Source organism: Drosophila elegans, unplaced genomic scaffold (assembly GCF_018152505.1).
Source record: "Drosophila elegans isolate 14027-0461.03 unplaced genomic scaffold, ASM1815250v1 contig_520, whole genome shotgun sequence".
Lineage (NCBI taxonomy): Eukaryota > Metazoa > Arthropoda > Insecta > Diptera > Drosophilidae > Drosophila > Drosophila elegans.
In genome coordinates this window covers 1803145-1820027 of record NW_024545903.1, presented here as the reverse complement: position 1 = coordinate 1820027, position 16883 = coordinate 1803145, and the positions used below count along the sequence as shown (strand labels likewise).

General features: G+C 40.2%; 2 protein-coding genes across 11 annotated transcripts in view; one reads left to right on the top strand and one right to left on the bottom strand.

The window, feature by feature from the left end:
- Positions 1-16883, bottom strand: part of LOC108149087 (kazrin) — a 46744-nt gene that overhangs the window by 13937 nt on the left and 15924 nt on the right. For 4 of the 10 annotated variants that reach the window (XM_041709851.1, XM_041709845.1, XM_041709849.1 and 1 more), the window contains 3 exons: positions 3410-3465; positions 2624-2930; positions 1068-1683 (listed from right to left, as the gene is read on the bottom strand). In XM_041709851.1, coding sequence (XP_041565785.1) covers positions 1068-1683; positions 2624-2737 — 730 coding nt within the window. In that variant the 5' untranslated portion in view covers positions 2738-2930; positions 3410-3465. Of the gene's footprint in view, positions 1-1067; positions 1684-2623; positions 2931-3349; positions 3466-10317; positions 10599-16883 lie in introns of those variants that run through there. The other 6 variants (XM_041709848.1, XM_041709847.1, XM_041709853.1 and 3 more) reach the window with 6 other exon arrangements.
- Positions 5457-6066, top strand: LOC108149088. The gene has a single exon (XM_017276483.2). It carries the CDS (start codon positions 5547-5549, stop codon positions 6018-6020), a length of 474 nt encoding a protein of 157 aa, XP_017131972.1. The 5' UTR covers positions 5457-5546; the 3' UTR covers positions 6021-6066.

Genomic DNA, 16883 nt, shown 5'->3' with positions numbered 1-16883 from the left:
CGGACAGACGGACAGACGGACAGACTGACAGACGGACAGACGGACGGACAGACGGACATGGCTAGATCGACTCTACTAGTGATGCTGATCAAGAATATATATACTTTATAGGGTCGATAACGTCTCCTTCACTGCGTTGCAAACTTCTGACTGAAATTATAATACCCTCTGCAAGGGTATAAAAATTAAACAACACGAATGCCTTTCAATATTTTACGCAGCTGTGAGATGGAATTAAATCAGCGTACAGGTTGAAAGGATTCAATCAGGGACGCTGATTTTATTCCACTCTGGGCAGCTCCCATTTGTCATTTCCACTGTGGCCAGCATTTGCTCATTCATGCCGCAAAGATCCTGCCCCTTGTCCCATTCTCCTCTTGCAACTCCATTCTTTGCCCGCAGCAATCTGCTGATTGCTCCCATCCCCTTCCCCCGTGGCGTTTACCCATTACTAATGCATTTACATACACTGGGGAAAAAGCACTATGCAAAATCGGGAATCTTAATCTATTTCATGTAAACTTCTGATCATAATTTAAAAGTTAAAAAAAAAAAACAATTTAGAAATGTTTCCTATAGTGTATATTAAACAATTACTTAAGCAATAAATTTAAAATCAAGTCTTTTGGTTAAACCATTCAATAATTGACGCTCTGATAAAAATTGTATTTTTAATTTAAGAAAAATTTAACAGATCACTGATTATTCCTTTAATTTAAAAAAGGTTTTAATGATCATTCATGGCCATAAATCATTATTGTATGATGTTAATTTAATAATATCGATTTGAGGATATTTAATTAAAACTATTTTAATTTTAGTTTGTATAAAAGGCAAAAACTCTTATGCAAATTTACCGAAAATATTTAAAGTCAGAACTATTTAAAATAAAACCATGTCAACTTCAACATTTTTTAGATTAATCTTGGAAATAACCACTTTAAAATTAAGTAAATAGATATTTCTCAGAGAAATACCAATCATACACACTACCTATTGGTTTTAAGTGGTGTTTTTCCCCCGTGTACACCTTTCCCCTCCGCAAACAGATGCCCCCGCACACTTACCAGCATTGAGTGCACTGCCGCTGGAGGGGGCGTTGTGGGCGGGGCCAGCCGGCTGGGCCATGTGACCGGCGGCAATTAAATTCGAGTTATTCGCATGGATCATGGCCGTGCCGGAATTGCAAGTGCTGCTGCTGCCGCTGGTGTTGCTGTTGCAGTGGCTGTTGCTGTTGCTGTTGCTGCCGATGCCATTCGGCAGTTGCTGCTGCTGCTGCTGTTGCTGCTGGGCCACAGGCACTCCTGCCACCGCTGACACTTCTCCTTTGCCCGGATACGCGGAACTCCGGTGCTGGTGGTGCTGTGACGGCTGCTGGAGCGGCTGATTATCAGCGGTCATGGGTGGGGTGAGGGTCTGGTTGCTGCCATTCGAACTGGAGGGCGATGAGCTGCTGTCGTTGCTGGGCGTGAGGTCTCGTTTGGAGGCCAAGACCAAGGGCGATGGCTTCGCAGGTGCTCCTCCGCCCCCCGATCCCGTTGCTCCTGCTGCCCCCGAGGATGTGGAAGCCGACACCGAGCTGTCCAGTGATAGCAGCGGTCTTATGGGCTTGTTATTGTTCACGGAAGCGGCTTTCTCCTTCAGCGCTGTCGTCACCGAACTGTCCAGCGACTTGACGATTTTCTGCAAAATTGTAATTGCATTGAAACGGTTTTTAAGTTATCCAAGGTATAAGCAGCAAGTCTAGCAGCTAACAGAGAAAAGTTAAGCTAAGAGAAAATAAATATGTTGAATGTGTATGCAAAGCCCGATTTGCAAAGCGCTTTAATACAATTTATAAATATAATACAATTGGGCCATTGGCTCAAAACCATTTTAATTTGAACTGTTTAAACTCAGCAATCAAAGAAGATTTAATTGGATAAGCACTTTTCGCAAATAAAAACCGTTTTTAAAAAGCAAAATTAGTTTTTGTTGAATTTTAAGTTAGAAACGTAAGTTTAAAGTTGTGATAACAATTCAAAAGCTTAAGCTATAATTTTTAAATTTATTTCAAGGCTTATATCGATTTTTGAAAAAATAAATATATGTACTTATTTTGAGTAAAAAAATATCACCATAAAGTTGTGTGAATTGCATATCGTATTTGCAACCCTCATTTTTGTTAGAAGTGTTAAACCGCTTTAATAGTTTTTATTAAACTAATCTTTATTGATTTATAAGTTGTGATTTTGCAAGTCTAAAAATCGAGATGCACAAACAGCCAAAAGACTGAAAATAGCAAGAGTCAAATAGCAAGGGGAAGATAGCCAAGGAGCGATATGTAGAGCCCAAATATGTCAATTAGTTAATAAGGGATGCAGAATGGGTAATTTGTTCGAGATTTCAGTTTGTTTTTGTTCAAGAGCAGGAGAGCAAGATGAAGTGGTGCGCCAAAAAAGAGGGGAGTGGGTGGTGAGATGGGGCATGCAGTCTATTTCCAAGCAATGAATGACGCCCAATTGGGTTACACATTGAGTGAATTTCGTTTTTGGTTGTGCGGGTGGGGTTCGAAAGAGAACGAGTATCTGGTATCTGGTATCTGGTGTCGGGGATGGCGGAGTGCTAACGGGATGGTACTTACGGATTCGCCCAGCTTGTGCAGCGAGGCGTTTATGCGGTCCGGATTGCGCGGCGGCGGCTCTGGTGGCTCGGAGGCTGCCATCGTGGGTCCGGCAGCTTGACCGTTGATTTGCATGCTAACCACCACCGACGCAGGCACCACTCACTCACACACACACACTGACGCACCACTGTGGCTCACACACACCCAACCACCGGAAGACGGGGCCTGCGAGTGGGCGGTAAGTTCTCGGTACTCGAGCTCTCTTCTGGGCGCCTCAACTGCCACCTCTCTGAACTAATCGACGCTCAAACATTCTGACCATGCACTACACAGAGAAAAAAAAATATAACAATATCAGTTCATTGCCCACAAACTGAGTCATTTTACAAGTATAAACTTTTACTTTCTGGAAACATGTTTATTTTTATCTTACAAAAAATAGGCAATTCATATAACTTTTGAACTTGTTAATTAATGATTTTAAATAAATGACTATCTATCAAAAGTCTATTAAATTCAACGGCAACCCAATACTTATTCAGACCACCAAATCTTAATTTAAACAATTTTGAAATCAGCAGAACTTTCTACAAATCTTCGGCATAAGACATATAAGCTTTTCAGGACAAAAAAACAAATAGAGTGTATTCATTTCAATAAACCTTTTTGACTATGTTGATTTTTGTCATATTTGAGCAAGGAATTTCAGTAAAACCTTTAAATTCAGGAGAAAATTCGCCTAACCTTGGTGCTAGTTTTCTCTGTGCTGAGTGCTAGAAACGCGGGTTTTGGGTCAATACGTACGCTAAGCTGGGTGACCCCTTGACTTCCTTCAATCTCCCATTCAATTTCGTGTTGACCTGTAAGTAAACAAAAATGGGAAAGTTTCAGTCAGCGCCTTTTGGATATGCAACGATTTTTTGCCGCAGTTCAACTAATTTGGTACTCTCCACAAAACGGCCATAAAAACGAAGAGCTTTGGGTCGGAAATCCCCAACGGGCTTAGCAGTTTGCATGTAGGCCAACGCCAGCCATAAACCTCCATTTGGACTTGTTTTTTTTTTGTTTGTTTGAAGCCGTTGCATGTCGACGCTCAGATCGCAGTTTGCTGTTCGCAGTTCTCCCGCTGCAGTTGTCACTACCGCAGTTGTTCCAAAGGTGAAAGTTAAATTTCAGCTCAAGCTCGCCACTCAGGGCGGATTCTCCATGGGAGCGGAGTGACAGCTGTTAACTGGGCTTGAAGCATGTGACACGGGGCGGAAAAACCACCCCACGAGGTACTCGTAGCTTTAACTGGTTGGAAACCAAAGGTGATATGACATGCACTTTTATGTTTGACCAACAAATAACTAATTACAGTTGGGGAAATAGTTTTGAAATCATAGCGAACGTACTTGCGTTCAGAGAGAAAATAAATATTATTTGCCAACGAAATCTCTTGAGGTTTGAAACTAATAATAAATACGCCCAAAAGTATGCTATCAAATATATTGTTGTCCTTTGGCCTTTATCCACACATACATACATATACATATGTATAAGCATGTATTGTCATTTGAGTAGTCAGGAATTTACTTTTTGAAAATACAGTTAATGATATTATCTTGATCCAAATCTATTTTTAATTTAAGGGAAAAGGCATTATCTTGTTTTAAATCCAGACAAATCAGAAGCCTTTCACAGCTTTTTCTCTCTTGTATGTTTTTAATTCTACGTCTCCTGCACCTAAAAAAACTTGTCTGAATGTGTTCATTAAGCTCTACTAGTATTCATACCATCTTTTTCATTTTCTCACCCAAAATGTACCCCTTTCAATTGGCCGGCTGACACCCCACAGTTCCGACCATTCCACGCAAATACTTTAAGTTTAATCCGCTTTAAGGCCAACTACAACAATGGATGACCAGGGAAACACGATGCGGTCATGTTTTGGCTTCATGTTTTTTTAGCAATCTCCCCCAAAAACCCATGATCCGAATGGATGCTTGGGGTTGAACGATAGAGCACCTATGCACATATGTTTACGTATACGCCGGGCTTATTCCAACAAAAGCGACCTATCCCGCACTTAAAGCCGACTCCAAAGCACCTTGACGACGAAACCACAAACATTTATACTAAAGCAGCAAAGCCAGAGGGTCAAACAGGGCCGGCTGGGGGCGTGTCGGCTGAGGGCGTGGCAGCCACACTAATGTGGTGTGGGCCACACCACACCAGGAGCACCAACTTTAATCATAATAATAACAAGCAACTTTTGCGTTACATCCGTGCCACGAACACAGATGAAGTTGGGTGAAGTTGCGCTGTTGCTGGCGGACTGAATGGGTATTTATGTTGCACACAGACAGGTCGCAGATAGATGGGGTCCCCTTAACCCCGTCCGGCCCACAGGGGTCCAAGGGGAACACTAAATATACTGCTAACATGCTTTTTAAATTGTCTGCTTTCATATTTTTGCACTTTTTGGACGAGAATCTACTGCCGCCAGCTTTTGTGATTTTATAAATTGCTTGCAGGTTTATTTCAAAAGAGAGGTAATTAAAATTTCCATGTTTTTCCTACTCAATACCTTTGAATGTAAAGGGTTTCGGTAAAAAAAATTCAATTTGTTGGAGTTGCCGCAGAAATTGTTAAAGCTTTAACATTGCTTAAAAAGGGTGTTTGCATTTTCGAAAAATTTCGAAGTTATATTTTTTATTGCTTACTGTTTGTTAGTAATTTCAAAACCCTAAGGATTTCTTTGGCACTTTATTATTTTTTTTGCTTTAGTTATACAACAAGTTGTGAATTGATTTAATTTCTTGTTTTTGTCTAGACTTCGTTTCTGAACCTTAATTTTAACTCTAAAATAACAACTGAGTAGGCTATTTGAGCAGTGTACATTGTGCATCAACATTTGGGCCCTACCAACAAATTTACCGACATATTTTTTTTCCAAATTATGAACAATCCAAAGAATTTGCCTGGGTCCAAACCCTCGGCCTTCTACGTGCACTTCGAGGATGCTTTGCGGGATGATCCACCCAGCGGTCTGCAACGCAAGTATCCGCTGCCACGCCCCCAGCAGCAGCGGATGGAAGCGGCAGAGGAGCGTCGCAGTTGGCTGGGTGAGCAAAAGGTGGAGCAGCTGTCCGTTCGTTTGGCGCGAGTGGCGCTGATCACGGACCGCCACCACCGGCAAGCCACGCAAAGTTGGCTGGATGCCCGGGATCGCATCACTCGCGATATGGACGAGCATGTGCGGAAGAGGACGGCCCTGATCTCGAAACGTCTGAGGAACCTCAGGAATCACAACCTGGAGGTACGGGTCCGCAAGGATGAGGCCAAGCAGGAGAAGCTCTTCAGAAAGCTGACTCATCTCTACGAGGCCAAAAATGCGAGCACCATTTCACAATTTTGGGGCAAACAAAAATAAACTAACAAAAGCATCTAATATAGCTTAAGTTCTGGAACAGCTTAAAGGATTGATTGATTTGTACAATATTTTTTTCTTTTGCAACGACGGCCTAGGACTCGAAACTTCATATATAATCATAATTTTAAGACATTATTTTATTTACAAATTATTAAAACAACTTTAACTTCTAAAGATTTATCTTCATATCACCAAATAGTCTTTCGATTAAAATAAGCTAAGAAGATATTTGTATTGTCTTTAGGAATATGGAAAATGGAATCAAAAAGAAACTATTTTCTCTTTTTAATTCTAAAAACTCTTGAATGTGATAATATTACCATTTCTTAAGTATAAGATATTTTCCTTTGTGCACGTTAGACACCATTTTCCGCTTAGAAACTTTTGCCTGCCACATTGCTTGTCAAACTTCCGCATTTCGCTGAAGTCTGCATTCGACATAGTTGCAGAGAATCGCTTGTCAACTTTCGAACAAGCCCGTGCAGCGTTTTATAACGTAACTTTTGGGGCTTTAAGTTTGCCCAGGTTGTCCGGCAATTTGCATTGGAATGAAAGCAGAAAGTTGAGTACGTAAAATTAGTTACAATTTGTGTCGTCGCAGCAGAAATTAGCCGCCGCCCGAGAGACTCGTCAAGTGGCAAGTGGGTGGTGAATTGAAAGCATTTTCGCCGAGTTTCCTGGATTCCTAGCATCCAACCTCAAAGCCAGATTATGTGCACTCAACTGAGCGTAAGCAAAGAAGGAGTGTGTGTGTGTGTGTGTGTGTGTTGGTTTGACTACATACACGTACGTAGTACACACACATGTCACGAGTCAAAGGAGCGTGTTGGTCCTGGCCAACTAAGAGCTTTCCCTTTGTCCAGGAGCATCTTGCTTCCAGTTAACAGCTTGAAGTTCAGGCGGAGCACTTGACCCGTTTTCGCCCAACTTATTTGATTTGTGGCCTGCTGGTGACGCTGCTTATGCAGTTGCCTTCGCATTCAATTAAACCCCAGGGCTTTCGATGTGTGTAAGCCAGTTGGGTGTGGGCGGGCGATTGCCCGGAGAAGTGTGCTTCATAAATTGGTTTTTATGAGGGTCCCATGTGTGCGTTTGCGGCCTACGCTCTCGAAATAGCAGGCAAATTATTTCAAATTTATTGCACATACTCTTGATACAATAAAAATATTGATCAATTTGGTTTTCGATACTCAGGAGCTCAGACGACTGGGCTTAAATTAAAATAAATCAAAGACTTGAGTTGGAAAATATCTATATGCACTTGCCAAACAACTGGGCAATAAGCTTTGGCATATTGATTGGAAATCGGCATACGAAATGCATGCAAATTAAGGCACTATTTGTGCTGAGCAAAATAATTTGAACAGACTTGATTACACTAACCACAACCCATTGAATGTGCCATAATGTCGATGTCTGCCCTGAGGTTGTGTGCCCGCACTCAATGACAATTGACATTGGCAGTGACAGTGGCGAACGGCAGAAATTCAATGAAAATTAATAAGTTGAATTAACAGATTCACGCCGCGGGCAGCCATTGAAATCCAATCCACCGCACTCGCCAAGTGGGAATTTAATGGCTCATTGCCCGGTAAAGTGAGTGACTGGTCATCCTGTTCGTTGTGACAGCGGTTATTAAGGTCCTGATTTGAACTTACAGCTCAGCTTGGATGTCGGCATTAAATTTGCAAATGCAACTGTGTGACTCATAACCCGATGACTAACACCCCCGGCATTCGTTTTAAGAATACAAAAAAAGTAACAAAGTAACCAATACATACATACAAATTTTAAAAACTTATTTTCAAAAAATGACCTATTTAATATTTTTTAAGTAAAAAAATCAATTGGCTATTATTGTAAACCATTAAGATTAATTAACAAACTTAAAAACCTTATATATTGAAGAATATACTTGGTCTTAAATAAAAATTTTTTAGACCATCAAAAACTAATTTCAAATTAGTTGAAACATTTATAAGTAGATATTGGTTATAATATTCATAGATAATAAAGGCAGATATATCTTTTGTTTTATTATTTGTTGTAGATCTAGAGTTGTCTGAAAATGAGTACAAGTACAAATTATGATCCTTTTGTGAGCCTTTTTTATTTTTCAAACATCTGAATATTCTTCAGAAGTATACTATAAAATGTTTCAAAGTTGGTAGCTTTTAAGTCTGAAACAATGCTTTTTTTCTGAGCGCCAACCCATTTGCACTTGCTTTTAGCCCTAATTTCCTGCATGACTCGATGGGTTCGCCTCCTTTTTCAACCAGGAAACTTCGATGGAGCCGTTGGAACGTGTGTGAGCAACGCAAATTACAATTTTTGCAAGGGCCTTTACTCCAGAAAAAGGGGAGCCACATAAACCATCTCCGCCCCTGTTGTTTGCCAACCGCTTTGCCTGCAATCTGCAATCGCATGATCCCCCCACCCCCTCCGCCAGCCACAAACTGACAGCAATCAGCTTTGCTGTGGATAAAGTTTTATGCCGAGAAACTCATTTAGTTTGCAATTAATTAGTGGCAGCCGTCAGAGTAAAGTTGAATTTGTGTTTTTAATTTGACTAAATAGATGCAGCTACCAAACGGCGAGAGTGTGTACGTACAACTATAGCACAACGGACGAGGAGTGTTAGAAGGGGGCGTGGCATAGTTCTGGCCGAGTATTTTCGCTAGGCGCGAAATGTAAATGCTTGACCCAATTGGCAGGGGGGGCGAAGAGGGGGATCAGGAAGAAAAACAGGAAAAATGGAAGAAAACAACCAAAACACCAACAACAAAATCATTTAAAATGTTTTTCTGGGGGTGCCGTAAAACTTTTCCCACGGGGGTTTTGCGAAGACAACTTGAACACAATTTGATAACCTACATTTGGGGGTCTTGGCAACATTAAAAATTTACACATGACGAACTGTGGGGCGATGGGCGTGGTATGGGATGGGATGGGATGGGGTGCGGGTGCGGTCTGGTGCGGTGGCCCCAGTGCAAAAGTGGAACGGAGTGTTTCCTCGGCGTCCTTGAGCTCTTGTTTTTATTTGGTATTAAGAGCATGTCAAGTGAGTCTGGCTAAAAAGAGAGGCTGAGTCAGCCTGCTAAGTGAGTTTTCGTTGTTGTAACTTGGGACAGGAAAAGGATGTGTGTGTGTGTGTTGGAGAAGGGAGAAAAGAAAGGCGGGGGAAGACTAGCAAAAGTCTTTAAGTCTTTTGCCTTAATAGCTTTCAGTTTGCGACTTTCCTGGTCACAAGCCGGCCTTATTTCGATGCGTTACCCCTTCTTTGGGCCCAAACACCCCCTTTCCGCTCTACAACCCCCCTTCCTGTGCGTCGTGAGTTATTGTCGTGCGATTTATTAAGCGTCGCACTGTTTGGCAGCCTTTGGGGGGCCCACATGGCGTATGCGTAACGTATAGTCGTGGTAAAAACTCACGTAATGTGCAGCATTTACCCCACGCTGTTTGTTGCCAGCCCCTTTTGATTTATTCAGCCAGGTGGCATACTTTTGACCCATAAGACTGTGATTCCTTGGAAAACTCGAAACCCAGCCCATGCAATTTAAGAATAATTTCAATACACCGCGCTCAATACTCTCATTCAAATTTATGTGGCTTAAGTACATGTTTTCATATTGTAAAGAGTACTTGGGTTTTGCGAGAAAAATATATTTTTTATTATGTTTTAAATGTTTTACATATACAAAAGATAAGCAAAAATAAGTTTAATTTATTTTATGATTAAATAGACCTTGTTTTCTTGACATAAAAAATAACTTCCTACACCGACCGTCTGTTAATGAAATAAATATTTTACAACTATATTTTACTACTATCAAAATTGTTAATGATACTTTCTGTTTTTCTCTGTGTTGTTAAATGGCTGTCGTGTCGGCTGTTAATTACTGGTGTTGTCATTAGTAAAAACACCACTCGGAAATTAATAAAGATTTGCAAAGGCGCAAATTGGTTTAAAAATATGTGCAAACGCTTTGATTATTCATTCACAAAACCCAAGAGACCCGAAATTCCCAATGAGATAGTGCGTAATTCGTGACTGACATAGATTTTTCCTATACGCTTTTCCGTTGATTTTCCTCTATTTTTTGCGCACACAAACAACAACAACAGCGGTCAGTGCGGCAGCATAGAAATGCCAACAATTTCCCTGTTTCACGCGCATTTGCACAAATATTGACCGAATTTCACTCGCATTGGTTTTCCCCCAGAAAATTCGATTGTTTTTCGCACTGTTGTTGTTTGGTGCGATGCTGTGTCTTCTGTTTGTTTTGGGCAAATGTACCTCGGGTTCTGAGTGGAAAAACCAGCAGGGCAAACCACGTGGCCAAGTTGAAGTCAATGTCGGTTTTTCCAATTTTTTTTTTTTTTTCGGGCTTTCTAATTTGTTGAACACGCTCTGGTTCAAACTTTTTTGGCTATACTCTTGTTGATTTTATTGACACACACACACGCGAATGCTCACGCACACACTCTCTGCAGGGAGAGTAAGAGGTAAAATTTAGAGAAAAAGAGACAAATATATGGCAAATAATTCGGGCGCTTGGAACGTCTCACTAGGCGAAATTCTCGATTGGCACTGAGCTGGAGTCCTTGGCATTTGGCTCGAGTGCCGTTTTGGCGGCGTCCCTGTGACGTCACAAAAAGCTCTTACAAAAAAAAAGGATAAAAGAGTGCGCAGGAGAGACAATGCGGCTGCGCAGTCGAAAAAAGCTCACAAACACTAAGGATTTAACCACCGACACAAACTCTCGAAAACCCGACCTAGCCTTGGACAAGTGTTTGTTTACGTTTTCGGTCCGAGCATCCTGCTAGAATCCTTTTGAATCCTTGTTGCTCCGCTTGCCAAAGCGAAGGTCAAAGTCTGAATTTACAAAATTGCAACGACATCCACCTTAGAACCACCACCGTTTCCCATTAATCAGCAAAGTAAATCGTACTTCGCCCAAGAACCACAAAACATTTTCTCCCCAATTTCACATTGCTAAAACAATTTTCAGACTTTGTAGTTTATGCCACAAAGCCTTAATTTCTAACGAAATAGTTGAAGACCTGGAATTTTAGTGGTTACAAAGGTTTACGCAAAGGCAAGTGCCAATTATTTCCAAATATGAGAGAGCCTCGAATTTCTTGCGGAAAATACACTCATTCACGTTGCGAGCGACGACTGCAGACTGCATGCTTTTCCTTTATATTGTAATTCAATCTGCCGACATTATTATTGTTTGCAGCAAACAGTGACAAAGACTTTACAATAATGTTGAGACAACATACATACAATGCAATGGTTAAATTTTTAATATGATCCTAGCTGAAAGGTTTACTGAATGTTTGTCGACAATAGGGAAATGTTTTCTTCAATACAGTCACTTACAAAATGTCTTATATTTAAAATGACTGTTTTTAAAAATCTAAATGTCTTATGCTACAAAATAATTTCTCTGAATTTCTGTTACATTATTATTTTTATTTTTTTTGAATTCCCACAAAGTAATAACTGAAAATTTAGAATTCGATTTTGGGAGCCTGAAATGTATTTATGCACTTCAATTGCTTTTCGTTTGACTGTGTATTTATTCCTTAGACATTTGATAACCTGGCAGAACAAACGTATTTCCCTGTAATACCACCACCACTCTTCAAATGGGAACTTCAAAGCGATTTCAATTGCCATATCAGCTTGCAGGGCGGAGTAATCCCAACGAGTGCCATTGCAGCGAATTATCCTGTGTGCAGGACTCGAACATAGTAAATCCCCTTACCGCTCAATACTGAATATTACCCAGCAGTGTGGAGTGTCATTCATAAATACGAGTGGCAGACGTGACTAGCCGCAGCCACGTATACAGGGCTTTGCACCTGACAGAATCGCTCCGATATATCCTTCCCGCAAACTAATGGACACGGCCACTGTTTGTATTCATTGTGACTGACAATCATTGTAGTTGCCATCTGTCAGCCTGTGCCTGCGGAGATGTGAAGTGCAGCCATGAGATAACCGCCGACTGATGCTAATAAAATGTTATCAAATGAACGTCAAGCCACTGGGTCGGGCCTATTCTGCTGCCTTTTCTGGCTTATCCTGGCAGACGCCATCGGTGCCGGAATATATGTATCTGATATCCTCGACAATGGAGACAGCACACGCACACATGAGGGCACATCGATTGCGGGGGAGTTCGTTCAACTCGCTCCGTAGGCCTACGACACGACAGCTCCCCCCCCCCCCCATCTTCATCTGTAAAACCAAGACAGAGGGCTTCCCGCCGAGAAAAGACAGCAGGGCAGCACTATCTGCCACAGGTGACGCGTGAAAAATTCCAAAAGCGTTTGGGAGCCGAAGGAAGTGCTTCTGCCATGCAATTCTTCGCTTTGTCGTAACTCAACTGCCATTGACAGTAGCCTCCCCATCTCCCATCTCCCGTCTCGCAATCCTCGTTTTTCCCATTTCCCCCCAGCCCAGTGGAGCGCTTTCCACTTTGCCGCCCTGCCGCCTGCAGAGTCCCGGAAAATCAACGACTACGACCTCAACCCTACGAATTTAACAATTGTAGTGCAGAGTACGAAGAAAAGGATGATTTTATGTGGAGGGAAGATCATATCATTTCAATGAATTTTTTATGAATGTGATGAAAGTTTTAGATTTTTATCAAATTTTAGTGAGCCACCTGGTAGTTTTTAAGAGCCCTGACAACTTTAAATGATGTGGGGATGGTAGTTTAAGGCATTGTATGGACAATGCTATATACCTATCTTCAGTTTGAAGTTTGGCTTTAATATATAATTTTTTCCCACAAATAAATTGTTCCTGTTTGAGCAGTATAACTGTTTTAAATCGCAATCTACTGACTTGATTTAAATGTTCCTCAATACAACAACAATAGTGATAATCTTTTTACAATTCCATCAGCGTTATTATTAGATATTTTACCTTGACCACAATACTTTTATATTGCATAAATATTGCAGAAAAATCCCATATGAACACATACTTTATTTAAAGAAAGATATGTATAACAAGCAATTGCAGTACCTAAAATTCCCCTGAGAACTTCGTTCCACAAAAGTTGAGTTAAATTACAATTGATATTCTCTTACAGTGTATTATATTTCCCGGCCAGTTGTACGTGGGCCAGTCGTTTTGTCAAGACAACCAATTGTGGGCACGGCATAGCTATTGTCGTTGGCTGACATTTACTTCATCCGTACCTCAGAAGCGGAATAAAAAGGGAGGAGGAAATGGAGTTGGAGTGGCGGTACCGCGGAGAATGGGGATGTTTATCAATGCTTTACGCTTATCGCCGACAGCCGCCGCAGTCAGACAAGTGGAAAACTATACACGCCCAGTAAACGAGGAAAAAAAAAAAAAGGAAAAAACCAGCCGGATGCGTTGGCTTGACAACTTATTTCAACATCTTGTTGTAGCTGTTCGTTGTGCGCTTCCTATTTTCATTTATCGTAGTAAACTTTTCCGCAGATGGCACTGCAAAAAAGTTAAGTGAAGGAAATGGGAGGAAGTGGGCGATGTGCCGTCGCCAAAGTTTTGCCAATACTTTCTGATGCCTTTGTTGCTGCTCGCCTATTGTGTGTGCGTATGAGTAAATATCCTTTTGCAAAATATTTGCGTATACTTCTTGTTATTAAACTCGATTGGAGTTCAAGAAATGCCAGCTGCAAAATTGAAAATGTAAAGCAAACTGTGACAGCTGCATTGAAATTTAAGCTGCTTTGGGGCCAAAGAAAGCACTCGAACTAAATCCGCTTACAGATGCATTGATTACCTCAATTAGGATCCCAGCCAGGGGCACGTAATGAATTGAATTAGTATGTAAATTTCCCGAGATAAAGACCAAGGATAGCAATTTCCCGGAGAGTGTGTTTTACACTATTTCCCCCTCTCTCTCCCCCCATGTCCTCCATATCTATCGCTCTCTGGATCCGGATGTTGCTAAACGGTTTATCGCACTTGCCACTGGAATCGGATGGGAAAGAGTCTGGAGCGGAAACGGCGATATATTATTAATGTCTATTATAAGGCAGAGGAAGCCAATGCGGCGTATGCGCATTTTTTATATCTTTTATTTCGTTTTATTCCCCCGTTTTTATTACGGTCCTGCCCCAAGGCAACGACACATTTCTGCCAAATGTTTCTCCATTTATCCTTTGGCCCGCCCATCCTCGTTTCGGCCCCTTTTTGGGTTTCCCCGGTTGTCGTCCGGGCTTTATGGCAAGTTGCGAGTCCTGCGTCCTCAGCATCGCTTAATAAGTTTTTATTGCCCCAACTCACGCCAAGTGGGTGGCAGACGGACGTGTTCGGGCAGCGGTCGACCAGATAATCAACGCCAGTTTCAATTTCAATTTCGAATGGCCACCTGGCCACGCCCACCAATTATCAGAGGCGAATTCCCCAAAATTCTCGCTGGATTTTTGGGTATAATTCCATTGCAGTCGATTTGCGTGCAGCGATGGCGTGCAATTATTCAACGTGAAATCGTTTTATGTTAACTTAGAACTGCGACACGCTTGAAAACGAACAAACATAAGTTGTTAAAACTTTAAAACAATTAGTTCGTGAAAAGCCCTTAACGATCTGATATATATTGAATATATTTATTTAATCATTTAATTATTTTTTTTTAATCAAATAGAATAGATATGATTATTTATTTATTTTTGAGTAATCATTTTTGGCAAGTCGATAACCATTTAAATTTGATATTTTTTGGTTTATTTGTGTGCATTTATATATATTTTTGATAGCAAAATATTATACAAGCAATAGCTAACTTGGCCTCAAATCAAATGGAATATCGTAAGCAAGCCACCTTCTTTTTGCAGTTTCCGTCTTTTTTATTCCTGCCAGAATATTTCGCTCATATTCGTATTTTTATGGCAAAGGGACGTGCTCCCTTGAACAGTTTTTGTATGAGTTGGCACGGCCATCGATAAATCTTCTTAGGAAGTAAAATACATAAAAAAAGAAAAAAACATGTTAAGCTACTTTTGTCATACTAGTCGAGGCAAAATAACTTCAAGGAGGAAAAACGAAGTTGGAAAAACACGGTTCGATGAAGAAAACAAATCGAAGGGAGATCAAGATGGAAAAACTAGTTGAATGATGGAGCAATTCAATGATGTTGGGTATTTACTTCAGCGAAATTTCTATTTTAATTGGAGTACCTTATACAACGAACTTAATTGCGTGGAGAACATTTTCAAAAAGCTGTTGGTTCAACTTCCTATAAGATTGATTGGTAGCTTACCAACTAAACAAGTACTATTTTCCTATTTTCAAAAGAATTTTAATTTTAAAGTTGTGGTTTTCTTTGAATAATTTAACTGTATTTACAGACTTCAAGCTAGAAAAATAAAACAAAAATTATATTGTACATTTTTAAAATTTGTTTGTTTAAAATGTGTTTTTATACCCTTGCAGAGGGTATTATAATTTCAGTCAGAAGTTTGCAACGCAGTGAAGGAGACGTTTCCGACCCTATAAAGTATATATATTCTTGATCAGCATCACTAGTAGAGTCGATCTAGCCATGTCCGTCTGTCCGTCCGTCTGTCCGTCTGTCCGTCCGTCTGTCCGTCCGTCTGTCCGTCTGTCCGTCCGTTTATATGCAAACTAGTCTCTCAGTTTTAAAGCTATCTGCATGAAACTTTCCCAAAAGTTGTCTTTCTATTGCAGGTAGTATATAAGTCGGAACGAGCCGGATCGGACGACTATAGCATATAGCTCCCATAGGAACAATCGGAAAAATAAATGAAAAAAAATTATAACTTTGCTGTTTTTTAATTTTTTGTTTAGTTCTTCGACATATATTAATGGTTAAATATTTCCGATTTACGGTTTAAATTTCATCAAAATCGGTCGACTATAGCATATAGCTCCCATAGGAACAATCGGAAAAATAAATGAAAAAAAATTATAACTTTGCTGTTTTTTAATTTTTTGTTTCGTTCTTCGAGATATAGTAATGGTTAAATATTTCAGAATTATGTTTTAAATTTCATCAAAATCGGACGACTATAGCATATAGCTCCCATAGGAACAATCGGAAAAATAAATGAAAAAAAATTATAACTTTTCTGTTTTTTAATTTGTTGTTTAGTTCTTCGACGTATAGCAATGTTTAATTATTTCAGAATTATGTTTTAAATTTTATCAAAACCGGACGTCTATAGCATATAGCTCCCATAGAAATAATAAAAATATATAAAATAACTATCTAATAATTGAGCTGCAAATCATCATAGTTTCAATGTTTTTCAGCATATACTCAAGTAAATCATAATTTAAATGTTTTCAAAAGTATTTAATTCATGCAATAGCTGCAAGGGTATATGAACTTCGGCTTGCCGAAGTTTGCTTTCTTTCTTGTTGTTTATCAAAGACCATTACCATTTTTTTGTTTTAATTTTTAATGAATTTAAAATTACCCAATTGCTAAGTTGTGGCTATAAAGCAAGCTTCAGTTGAAGAATTATTTTGTATGCGGTTACAATTTAATCAACATCTTACTATCTGCCGTAAAATTTTTATTCCCACTTCTTTCTGAACAATTTAAAACCATTTCACGCGTTCCTTTTGACCAAATAGGACCAACTAATCCAGAGCTTCCTCGGTTCCATCAGATCTTTATGAATACTTCGCTGTGCAGAATGTAACATTGTAAACTCCCCGCTGGCGTAAACTTCAAACAAGGGAGAATGGCACCACACAGCAGGGCAAGATTTCCGATGGCTTTGTCTTTGGCAAATTGCAGCCGTAAAAGCGGGTCCGGTAAGCGGTGGCTTAACATCAGCCGGATCCGGAAAAGCAGCGACCTGCAGCCATGTGCACTTAAG